The sequence below is a fragment of the Wasmannia auropunctata genome, unplaced genomic scaffold, assembly GCF_000956235.1.
Source record: "Wasmannia auropunctata unplaced genomic scaffold, wasmannia.A_1.0 LD334278.1, whole genome shotgun sequence".
NCBI classification, from domain to species: domain Eukaryota; kingdom Metazoa; phylum Arthropoda; class Insecta; order Hymenoptera; family Formicidae; genus Wasmannia; species Wasmannia auropunctata.
The window spans coordinates 27,704-37,033 of record NW_012028612.1 but is presented as its reverse complement, the minus strand read 5'-3'; the positions used below and the strand labels follow the sequence as shown (position 1 = coordinate 37,033).

At 37.9% G+C, this 9,330-nt stretch overlaps 1 protein-coding gene across 1 annotated transcript; it reads left to right on the top strand.

Annotated features, from left to right (window-relative positions):
• The first annotated feature begins 2,697 nt into the window (after nucleotides 1-2,697).
• Nucleotides 2,698-4,755, top strand: LOC105458850 (pupal cuticle protein G1A-like). The gene is made up of 2 exons (XM_011704419.1): nucleotides 2,698-2,732; nucleotides 3,464-4,755. The coding sequence occupies exons 1-2, from the start codon at nucleotides 2,721-2,723 to the stop codon at nucleotides 4,403-4,405; spliced, it is 954 nt and encodes a 317-aa protein (XP_011702721.1). The 5' UTR covers nucleotides 2,698-2,720; the 3' UTR covers nucleotides 4,406-4,755.
• Nucleotides 4,756-9,330: the final 4,575 nt, after the last annotated feature.

Below are 9,330 nucleotides of genomic sequence, written 5' to 3'. Positions count from 1 at the left end.
TATATATATATATTTATCTATTTATATACAATTTTTTTAAATACACAATTTTATAAATACTTTCTAAAGTAATTTAAACTATGTATAAGAATCATTTCAATTTTTGTATATTTGAAAGTGATGAAAATTAATCCAGAACTAAGATTCATCGTATAATAAAGATTAATCTATGTTAGAAATAAATACAGAAATAAAAATAGAAGGGAGAGAATTGCATACATCATATTTCGTATTGCATATTGCAGATATCAATTCACATTCAGCTGCCTTGTTCGAAATAATCTCGTAAATTAATCACGTTAAAAGATTCTGTCGACGATAACTCGTTTATGAGTCGTTTCGAGATAATGTAGTTGTTGATTTGCTGAATGGAAATTTTGTGAACTCTCCGTAAGTCTTATAACGAAGAGTAGAATATCAAAGAATAAAGTATAGCAATAACAACCTTACAAAAATATTATATTTTTATATTTTTGGTAAGAGGTCAAGAGTCATCAACGTTACATTTACTAAAAATAAAGAATTTGGGGTGATATTGGGTCATGGACGGAAAGACGGACTCAACCTCCGCGTGCGGCGTACTTTTACAAAGGAAAAAATTCGACAACTTATGTGAAGGGGGTACGCCTGTCCGTGACCTAGCACCATCACCTAAAGCGCAGTGGTGGCCAACTTTACGACGAAGGGCCGATCGTGCCGATATATTTTACGTCGCACAAGTTTCATGCTGACTTTCGCTAATTTCTCATAAATGTAACTTGACTGTGAGCCGTCAAGGATCTCAGGAACATTTCTCATTAAGGTGGCTTCGTTGAAAAGAAATCTCATCACAAAAGCAGCTTTTGTTCAAACGTAGCATATAATTCTGTGTTTCTCGTAAATGTTGAAAGTGACAATAATATCAGAGATGCCTCACGGTTGAGGTGCTGTGGTTTAATGCCCAGATTGCGCAAGCATTCATAAAGAGTAACAACTTACGAAGGTAATAAGATGTTTTCTCTCCTCAGCGTAACATTTTGCCTGTATGTGCTCTGCTGATATCATATTAAAAACCCATTAAGCGTAATTTATAAGTGGAACGTCGAGGATAGCCGATATCATGATCATTCATTTTCTCTCGTATCTGTTATCGTTATCATTTATCATTTATTGGCTTTAATTTGTTCTCTGATATAATCATATAATCGCGCTGATACCGCTGTCTGTGTATTTACGCAGGAGAGGGATTAAGTTCTTCCGCAAATTTCAAAAATTATTCAAAATTATCCAGTTGCACGACGTTTCTAGCTTAAGATTGACAATCGCATTTTATTCGCTTTCATCAAGATACACTCGACTCCTAAAATTGGCGAGACAAAGAGCGACTTTATGAACGCGCGATGCTCACTTTGTCTCATCTCAATTTAAATTGTTATAATTATAACGGAAGCACAGTCATTTACTCTTCTCAAAAGTACATGACGTAATTTCGAGTTAAAATTTGAATTTAAATTTGATCTCCTCAAGGCTGTCAAACTGTCCACGGGCGATCACGCCCATTTTGCATCTAATAACATAACGAGAGCACCTAAAAAGTGTTACGTATCCCCGCTGTTACACATATGACACCGCATACGCCAATACGGGAATTTGGAGAAAGTGCGTCCTTGGCGAGTACTACAATATCATGGTGAGTTTATATAAATGTATCACACATATTACGTAAGGGAGAGACTTTGCAAAGCGACACACGAGAATATCGCACCATCTAGTTTCCTTCTTTTCAAGCGAATTACATTCACCTACACAGTCATATTGAGGGTTTGTGTATAATTTGTATATTATTAAAATATGGAGAGCAAGATTTGATTTACACGATGCTTTTTCTTGTTAATAAAAAGCGTGCTAATCTTTTTAATGAACTAGAAAAGTAGCAGCTAAAAAAATAATTCTATAAAGCTTTTTAGTTCGTTAAAAGATTGATACACTAGTTGCTAGCATCGTGTATCAAACTTAAGAAACGTATATTTATTGTATCGCTTACGTTGAAAAAAAATGCAAGATCGATTTACATAACTCGTAGAAATATCATAATCTTTATATTTTGTATAAAAACAAGTTGCTGATTGCACGCAGGATTTAATTACGCGAACGGCGAATATTGATATCTTTTCACACAAGAAAGATATTCCATTACAGATGCTTATTCAGCGAGAAACGCGACGCGCGCGGAGAAACGGGAGTAACAGGACATAATCGATGAAATCGAAAGTGCAAGCGCATCACGATGTCATCGATACACACGTTTACCTTATTTGTAAATAATGCGTATACTTATCGGATGCGTTGTCTCTCGGCGGGATACCGAGTGTGTGCGGAGTAATCATCGGCGATAAGCGTTGCGCGCCCTCGACGTTTTCTAATAAACCGTACAGCATCGGATCCGCGCGATCTGAATTTTTCGTGCAGGGGAGCCACGCCCGTAATTCGTCCGTGTTCCCCCTCGAGCGACTACCTCTCCTCTTTGCGCCTCCTCTCTTTCGTATATGCTCCTTTCTTAATTTCCCACAAAGAAGTCCCATATACATCTCCCTCTCCCATCGACCATGCCCAATCACCTCGAACAAGGTAGGTGCCCAAAATTCGATTGAACCCCCTACATCTTTACCCGCGTATAAATAGTGGTCGACAGCTACCATTTCGGCAGAAACCCAGTAGTTGTTCCACTTCAGACGAGCAAAATGGCATTCAAGGTAAGCATGTCGAAAAATTGTTTCGATATCTTGTGGTAAAAGTAACAATCGCGAAGTAACAAATTGTAAATTTCAAAATTTTAACGATTTCGGGTAAGAAATATAAAAATAAGAATCTGCGAGGGAACTTGATAGGTGATGTATTCTCAATTACGAATAATCTATTTCGTATACTCTACATTTCTATATTTGTTTATATCTATCATATTTTTACGAATAAAGTGAAATAAATAAATAAATTCTAATCGTTTAATTACTCTCTAAAAGTGAATCAGTGGAATCATCACTGATTTTCAATGTATATCATTTTCCACTGATATACTTTGAATTGTGATAAGCAATGATTATTTCAATGTTGTTTCAGTGATAATATACTGATTTAAATAGTAAATATCACCGAAAAAGAATGATTTTTACTGTCAAACAGTATTGGGAAATGAAATTTGCTGTCTTTCAGAGATTTATTTCAATATTCACCGTTTGAATCAGTATATTATCATTGAAACAACATTTAAATAGTCACTGCTTATCACAGTTCAAAGTATGCCATTGGAAAATGATATACACTGAAAATCAGTGATAATTCCACTGATTCACTTTTAGAGAGTATCTTATATGTTAGATAATTCTATTCTTATATTTCTTTAAAAGTTAAATCTATAAAAACAATACAGAAATATGTATTTGTTAAATTTCACTCATCCCTTGATGACCGATCGATTTCTCCGCAGTTCATATTGCTCGCAGCCTTCGTCGCGGTGGCGAGTGCCGGCGGGCCGGCGGCCTACGACATCGGCACGGTGTCCGCCGATCACAACAGCATCGGCTACAGCCAGGAGTCCACGCAGAAGGGCTACGCCGGCCAGAACGTGGTGTCGACGTACAGCCGCGCCGAGGACTCGGCGCACTCGTCGGTACGCGTGAGCAACAGCCACGTGAGCAACGACGCCCTGCTGGAGCAGCACATCGGCTACAGCTACGCCGCGCCAGCCTTGGCCAAGCCCCTGATCGCCGCGCAGCCCGTGATCGCCAAAACCGCATACGCCGCGCCGGCCTTGGCGACGTACGCCGCTCACCCTGCCCCTGCAGTGCTCGCCAAAGCCGCGTACGCCGCCGCGCCGGCTTACGGTTACGCGGGTTATGCGGGTTATGCCGCCTCCGCGCCCGCTTACGGATACGCCTCCGCGCCCGCTTACGGATACGCCGCCGCGCCCGCTTACGGATACGCGTCCGCGGCCGCGCCGATCTTGGCCGCGAAGACGGCGTACGCCGCGCCGGCGGCTGCCTACGGCTACGCCAGCCCGCTCCTGGCCAAGACCTACGCCGCCCCGGCTCCGCTCATCGCCAAGACCGCCGCGTACACCACCTACGCCGCGCCGGCAGCCCCGCTGATCGCGAAGACCGCTTACGCCAGCCCGCTCCTGGCTAAGACTTACGCCGCCGCCCCGGTTTTGGCCAAGACCGCGATCGCCGCCGCGCCGGCTCTCGCGTACTCCGCTCATGCCGCACCGGCTCTTGCGTACTCCGCTCATGCCGCACCGGCTCTTGCGTACTCCGCTCATGCCGCGCCGGGCTTAATCGCCAAGACTTACGCCGCCCCTTACTCGTACGAGACGGCCGCGCCCGTGGTGCACGCCGCCTTCACCGGCTTCGGCACCAGCTACGCCTGGTAAACGACTTCGAGAACCCCGCGGATCTCTCCCGCGAGATCGGGCGCGACCTCTCCGACATTATCGTATCTCCCCTCTGGTACACGCGCAAGATTTTCTACGTACATGTGTATATAATATTTATAGTATATAATATTTTTATATTTATACCTCATTGTATACACGCATACATCCGCATACATATAACATCTACTCTATGCATGAAACTTCCAACAAAATCCCTCACACGAGAAACCTTCACACGGAACACATCTCTTTAAATACAGTATCCACATTTACAGATTAGCGTAGCGAAACAGAAATTTTGCTGTATTAAATATGAATAAAGCGAACTTTTGTTAATACGAGGAAAACTCTTTTACTTTTTCAATTTATCACACACGCAACGCATCGTTTCTTGCGCAGATAAACAGACAGTTTAGTAATGGAAAGTGATCTTTCGTCCTATTTACGAAGTCAATACGAGTATTTCTTGTTTTACACGTTCTTCATCTACGTATGAATATGATTAATCTGGGACGCGCGAAAGAAAGTCGCGTGCGCGCACGCGATTGGGCAGCGAGCACAAAAGACTATAGAAAACGAGCTGGCTGAAGGGTGTATAGAAGAGAATGAATGCGTGTCGCCTAATTTCCAGTTGAAATTCGAAAGAATTTGCATACAATGGATGATCGAAAACTACGTCGATCGTTCCACAACGTTGTTGCACGAAACCGCTTCAATAGTCGGCTTACAGGCCGACTTTCACGTATGACCGGTTTTTCGCGTAAACAGAGACGCGATGACGAAATGATCGATGCGTGATCTAGTTTCTTATTGGATCAGAATTCACTTTTTATTTGGCCGAGTGTATATTGAGTTGATTTATAAATAAGTTTCGCTGTAAGTAATGCATCCTTTCTGAAGATCCTAATTCCATCTAATGATATTTGCGTTTATCTGGTAATAAAGGATTTTGCGGTTGCAAGCCAGCTGCACGCATCGTCTTACAAAATTGTGAAAGCGAATAAAGCGGATCACTTGTTAACATCACGAAAACACGCTTTTACTTTTTAATTAATACATAACCCGTCGTTTCTCGTGTAAGGCATATATAATTTAAGTAATAAAAAAAAGTGACTTTTCAAAATGAAGGATTTAGAAGTACTTGAACGTAACGCTTTAAAAATTTAAAAGAATTTAAGAAAAGTGTTAATCAAACTCAATAGTTCAAAAAATTTCAAATGTATATGATGACGATGTTATAACACAAATCGAGCGGCGCGAAAGTGGTTTATGAATTAAGTTTTGTTCAAAAGATATGATCTCAAAAAATAAATCACATTCCAAACATCATTCCAACTTCAATAACAAATGCTTCAAAATTATTGGTGGAACAAACGTTACACAGCAAGAAAATGAGCAAAGATGTTAAACACACCGCAGCCCATTATGTACCATCGTTTAGAAAAACTTACTAGGTAAAAACTAAATTGTATTTTTTTTAATACTTAAATAAAAATTTATTTGTGAATCAACCCAATAAAAGAAAATTGATTGCAATTTGACGATCCTAAAAATCGAAATTTTTTTTTAGAATATTTCGTGTGATCTATTAATTTTGAGGGAAAGTGAAGTCAAGTCGCAGTCTGTTTTCTTTCTCTTTCATTTGCATTATTAATTATTTACGTTATTAATAATTCATAATTCATGTCAAATGAGCGAAACACAAATACATTCAAATCGATTTAAATAATGATATAATATATATACATTTTTTGTATACTTACAAATCTTAATTACAAAGTAGTTTGTGAAGTTTTGAAGACAGCACGCATGTTCAAAAACCAGGCGTCTTTTAAACACGGTATTTAATTTTTCAATCAAAAATTTTGCAATTTAAAAGAAAATTGAACTTATTTGTGAATCAATCTAACACAATAAACAGTTTGCGCAGTATATTAATTTTGGAAAGTAAATCACAATCTATTTTCTTTTTCTCTTATTAATTTATTGTTGATTTGTTAACGGTGTTAATTGTTGATATGTCAAAGTAAGCGAAACGTGTGCCTCGAAGGATGCATCTTAAATTATATTTTTTTTGTTCTTACGAATCATAATTACATTTCTTTTGTATCACCGAGATGTCCGAGATAGGGGAGAGTGGGCATGAAAGGGTTATGTTTTTTGAAAGAGTATTTCGTATTTCAACTAATTGAATGTACAAGATAAAAATTGTAAAATTTTTATTTAATAGCAACACTGAAATTATAACATCTATGGGTATTTGACAGTCAACGTCAAAATAACATTGTTGTACTTGTTTTAGTGAGAGGTGAAAAATTATTACGACGAAAAGTGAATTTATAAGTTAAATTTCTATATCTTTTAAATTTATTTGCGATTTTATAAAAAGTATTTTAATCAAATGCATATACATTAACGTAATTAAAATATATAATTACCAATTCTTTTGTCTGTTTTAATGCATCAGATATAATTTTGTGATTATAGATTTTTGACTCATAATGTTATGAAAGAGCCAATAGCCGATAGATATTGATAACTATGAAAAAATCCCTAGCTCTTTTATTGCCACTTTATTTAGCTCTTTTATCGCACTTATGTAAATAATTTACTTATTTACTCATTTACTTATTTACTTATTTACTTATTGTAAATAATTTTTCAATATTTCTGCATTAAATGGCATTCTTTACGATTTATATGGTTATACGAGAGCAAATCAATAAGTTCTTAGAAAATCTGTCAGAGAGTACTCGTAGTGTCATGTCACATTACTTTTTGACAAATATCATCTTTCAGCTGATTACTGTGAAATTTTGAGCGGAATTCATCGCGTAATTTCATTTCTGTAGACGATTAAAGCAAACAACCTTTTATTTTTGCAAAATGGAAAAAAACGAGTTTCATGCAGTGATCAAACATCTACATATGAATTAAAGGTTTAACGCCGAAAGAAATCAAAGCCGAGTTGGATAATGTTCATAGTACATCTGCACCAGCGTTTGCGACTGTATACAATTGGGTGAATGAATTTAAACGTGGTCGTTGATGAGGTACATCCACATGTGATGCACCTCGTTCGGAACGTCCAATTGAGACTGCTAGGCCAAAAATCATCGATAAAGTCCACGATATTATTTCGACTGATCAACGAGTAAAAGTGCGCGAGCTTGTTGAAACCACAGGCATATCACATGGTACAGTGATTTCAATTTTGCACGAACAATTGGATATGAAAAAGCTATCGGCAAGATAGGTGCCGCGTTTGCTCACTGTGGACCATAAGCGCGACCCCGGCACCGATGACCAAATTCAACGAATTCCGCTACGAATTGCTTTCCCATCCAGCATATTCGCCAGATTTAGCCCCCTGCGACTATTTCCTGTTTCCAAACCTGAAGAAATGATTCGGAGGAAAGAGATTCACCACCAGAGAGCAGCTCATCGCCGAAACAGAGGCTTATTATTTTGAAGGGTGAACAAATCATATTATTCGGACGGCTTGAAAAAGTTGGAGAATCGTTGGATCAAATGTATCGAGTTGAAAGGAGACTATGTTTAGAAATAAAAATGAATCAATCAAAAAAATGTGTTTTACTATGTCTTTGTAAAAACTTATTGACGTGCCCTCGTATTAATGCTATATATCATTATCGACTCAGCTTCCATATTTCATTCTTCTCAAATTTGATTCAAAATGTCTTTAGACAATACAAATGATTCTTTCAATTTATTTTAATGTAAGAAAATTATGTCCTGCCGTAATTTACGGATTTCGAATAGCCTATTTAATTTTGATAAAAATTTAATACATACATGAAGTATATAACAGAACATATAAATACAAATTTGCAAACTAATGTTAATAAAAAGTAATTTTTGGATTTAAGGCGATGCTGGAAGGTTGGTCAAATTTTTACAAGGTCGATAAAGCAATCTGTTCAATTCATGACAATATTTGATTTATATGAAAATTCTACAGTTTATATGTGCAAATTGAAGGTATGCCACCCTGCGGGTAACACAAAAGAACAACACTGAATTATTAGAACTAGGATAAAAGTAAGTCATATGTAGATTTGCGCATCTACATGAAATCTTTAAAAGTGAATAACTTTTTTTATAGGCTTTTATCCTAGTTCTAATAATTCAGTGTTGTTCTTTTGTGTTATCCGCAGGGTGGCATACCTTCAATTTGCACATATAAACTGTAGAATTTTAGAATTTGAGGGTCTCTTGTGGAAAGTTTTCAGCCGGCACTAAGTCTGATATGGTGGGAATAGATAAACATGTTAACTCTTTGCTGAATTCACTGTATAATGATCGAATAACGATTCAAATGACGCCCTTGGATATGGTCTTTATAGAATTGATCGCGCTGATAGGCAACGAGCACGTCGTTACAGGAAGTTTTAAACGTCTTGCAAAACTTTGGGAATTGAAACTGGCAGTGGCGCATATATCTAATAAGGCGCGACATTTAATCAGATTAAGTTCGCGATCTTGTACGAATATCGTCGCGATGGCCATTAATTATGGCGCGAAGGTAGACGAAATCAATGCAAGACATGTCGCGTTATAATTTTCTTCTCTATCAGTCATGCGGTTCCTTCTGCTTTCGAATCCGTCGCATCGGTTTTTATTGTTGCCGTCGGAAATTTGTCTAACAATAAGTGTAATAACGTATTGTGTCGTTTTTTACATATGGCGCAATTAGTGTAAGTACAAGGCTTACCTCTGTGTGAACGCATACAATTGTAACAGAGTCTAGTTTTTCACGACTTCAATACGCTTAGAAACGTCTAATTGCTTAAATTTTCCGTATTTTAATAATGGGTGTTGTCTGATTTTACACGTCACGCAATTATTCCCTGTATTGACCATAAACACTTTATTAGAGAATCGTCCCCTTTTAACGGAGA